This window comes from Austrofundulus limnaeus, unplaced genomic scaffold, assembly GCF_001266775.1.
Source record: "Austrofundulus limnaeus strain Quisiro unplaced genomic scaffold, Austrofundulus_limnaeus-1.0 Scaffold109, whole genome shotgun sequence".
In the NCBI taxonomy this organism is placed as follows: Eukaryota; Metazoa; Chordata; class Actinopteri; order Cyprinodontiformes; family Rivulidae; genus Austrofundulus; species Austrofundulus limnaeus.
Window position 1 is genome coordinate 313,873 of NW_013952511.1, and position 3,487 is coordinate 317,359.

At 36.1% G+C, this 3,487-nt stretch overlaps 1 protein-coding gene across 1 annotated transcript in view; it reads left to right on the forward strand.

Annotated features, from left to right (window-relative positions):
- Positions 1-3,487, forward strand: part of pycr1b (pyrroline-5-carboxylate reductase 1b) — a gene marked incomplete at its 5' end in the record, with an annotated part of 10,416 nt that overhangs the window by 4,130 nt on the left and 2,799 nt on the right. Inside the window, 1 exon segment of the mRNA XM_014014013.1 lies at positions 2,552-2,644. Coding sequence (XP_013869467.1) covers positions 2,552-2,644 — 93 coding nt within the window.

The window sequence follows — 3,487 nt, forward strand, 5'->3', positions numbered from 1 at the left end:
GATATGTATAAAGACTGCAAAGGCTGAAAAATCTTGATGTCTGTATGAAATTGGAGGTAGTTTGAGGATTAAATTTTTTATGCTTTTTAAGCACAAAATAGCGGGGTGGGGGGGTTGTACTATACATGAGAGCGTATTATACACGAATAAATACGGTATACTTGAGTATAGGTTTAAGTACATCAAGTATACTAGACACCTTGTACTTGTAGTGCACTACAAAGTATACTGATTTAATACTTGTTCGTACTGAATTGGGACTTTTTAAAGTTTATAAAAAGTATACTTTAAGCATACTGTTATAATGTCTTTTTAAGTTTCTAAACTTAACAAGAAGAAGTATACTTTATATGCATGGCATTAAGTATACTAAAGTATATAAAATTGTATTTCCCTAAGTGTATTTTTATTTACCATGTACACTGATATAAATATACTAGCAGTTTACTAACAAGTATACTTCTAGGACTAAATTGGCCCACAATAAGTTTATGAACGTATACTCAGAAGTAGACTGAAAGTAATCTTCTAAGTACTTTTTAGTTCAATCTTGAAATATACCACAAATAAACAGGTCTGTGTGAAAATGTACTTCATTGTACTGCTAAAGTTTATCTTGGCCAAAAGTTTAAACACTATAGTATAGACTAAATACACTTGAACTTTTAGTATACTTTTAGTACAAGAAAAGTGTAGTGTGAGATAAACTTGGTTAAGTATATCTCAGATATGTACATAAAAGTAAACTGGGATTATACTATCTATCTATCTATTTATTTATTTATTTATTTATTTATTTATTTATTTATTTATTGTTTAGAATTCGTATACTTAAAGGGTACTTGCATATAATACTTTTTGCTAAGGGTCATCAATACCTGAACATTCTTTATATCTCCAGTATTAAAGAGCGAAACAATAGTTGGTTTATAAAAGCCAGGATTATTGTTCAGAAACATAAAGAAGCAAACTTAAATGCACTGCAGATTCCAAAGAGATTAATTCAAGAATGACTGAAGCTGGATTTATCCTTTGTTAAAAGGGATGAATTACGTTCTCTCTGATGTGAGACCAAAATGTTGTAGGAGCTCCAACATCCCAATCTGGGCTAAACTCTTTTTTTCCCTCAGGATTTGCATCAGCTACTGTGAGATTATTCAGAAATGTGAAGTGAGGCAGGGCTGATGCGTGCACACTGTTCTGCGATCTGCTCAAGAACCAGTGTGGCTGTGGTCGTTCTCGGAGTACTCCCAGCTGCTCGGAGCTAACATTAGCCTCTGGGATCCAGTATTTGCAGTGTGACCGCTAATCTCTCCTGGACAGAGGCCGGCAGGCTGTGTGAGGGGCACTACTAAACAGACAGAGGGACTCGACGTTGAAATGATAGCCAACATTCTCCTCCTATCAATTGAAACTTCCATTTTTGTGATTGCCATAGCATTTGTAACAACAGGAATAAAATGGATTTCCACACCATGCCGCCGCTGTTTGTTGGCCTCCCATGGCTCAGTGTGAGGGGCGTGGCTTCCAGGAGAATGACCGTGGAGTTTTTCTTTTTGAGTACAAAATGTCCTTGTAGAAAAGAACGCCTCCCTGCTACATTAAAGAGAAGATTGATTTTGATTTATTTTTGCCGAGTCTAAATCCAGATTTAGACAAAGGTCAGATGTAAGGGTGTAAGAAAATATCGATACACTGAAATATCGCGATATTTCATTTCCCGATACTGTATCGGTATTCTAAAGCCCTGTATCGATTTTTTATTAAGGTTTAAAATGTCAACTTTCCTGCCAGCCATTCATTTTTATGTTGTAGTTCAGCCTCTGACCACTAGTTGGCAGCAGTGAGCCAGCCATTTGGCTCCTCTACCTCTTGAGCGCCAGAGAGTCAGGGTAGCATTAGCATTGTAAGTAAACATTAGCTTTTCTTTTTTTTTCAGTAAACGGTTTTTATTTAATAGAATTTTTGGACAAAAAATCACAATATATCGCAATATATTGCCTTGCTTACAGTATCGCAATATATCGGGATATATCGTATCGTGACCCCTCTGTCATGATATGTATCGTATCGCCAAATTATTGCCAATACACAGCCCTAGTCAGATGTGCTGAAAGCTGCAGGAACAACAGTGTCACTTTTTACATCACTGAAAAGCTGCTGTCCACAAGAAAAGCTCCTATTTTACAAAAAATATCCAAGGTTTTTTCTGCTGAAAACAGACAAAGGAACAAAAACTGAACAGAGGGAAGTTTTAAAGGAAAACAAGATTAAAGAAGTTATAACTCAGTCTATTATTATTTGTGTGAGAGGAAAAAAATACAGAAAAAATGGTCAAAGTATTGCACATCTTGATTTTAGCCTGAAGGTAGTTTAGAAATTGGAAAGGAGAAGAAAATAAACTGAGCTTTTTTTTTTTTAATTAAAGTGTGCTAGAAAACACGAGGGAGCCCAGCTGTGGTAATAACTTGTATTTCGATGTGTGCATTTGCAAATCTCATCCCGTCCTGCTTTAAGCTGATTGGGGACGTGCCTTTCTGTCTGTGAGCAGGCCTTCACAGCCCTGGATGCTCTTGCAGATGGAGGAGTGAAGATGGGTCTGCCCAGGAGACTTGCTGTCAGGCTCGGAGCTCAGGCCATGTTGGTGAGTAGTTAGAGTAATTTCTGTTCATCTGATGTTTGTGGATTTTGTGTTGTACTTCTACTCTCTTTAATCTGCTGCTTTATGCATTAGAAAAACAAAAACTACACAAAAAAGCCATCAGGATTTAGCTGCTGCTGCTTTTTTTCAGTCAGAGTAATCCTGAAGTTGAGCAAGACAGAACTCGACGCCAACCCGTCATGTCCCCTGTGAGTGACAGACGGATGGACGGAGAGCATTTCTAGTTAGTTTTTTTACGGTTCTACATCAAGGGACATTTTAATTTACTTCTATCAGACATTTACAATTTTTGTTTTCTGTCAGGAAAATGGTGCAATAAGTTTGACAATGAAGAGATTATTTTGAAAATCATTAAAGTATTTTTTACTGTCATGGCAGCTGTTTCAGTATGGGATCAATCTTGTGCCAGCAGGAAGTGAATTTGAATTGCTCAGATTGAATCTGAATGTGCAGAATTAGAAATTGAATGCATTGGTTTGAAAATAAATTTCACTAAATTAAAACTTAAAGTTTTGTATTTGAATTAATTTGCTTTGAAACTGTATTTTGGTTTATTAAAAATTCAGTTTGACTACTTTCACTTTCAGTTCCATAATTCAGATTTTTGTGTCACATCCTGGTCCTTGAGAAAGCCAGGCAGAGTAATCAAACACAGATCCACAGATTTATGTTTCACTTTGGTGAAGTTTCCCTTCTGGATGTAACAGAGTAATTTGAGAGCAATGTAATTTGACCTATATGTAGAAAATGTTACATTTACATCACATCATAGATCACATATTGATCAGATGCTGCTGCTGACTGATCCATGACGGTATGTAAATT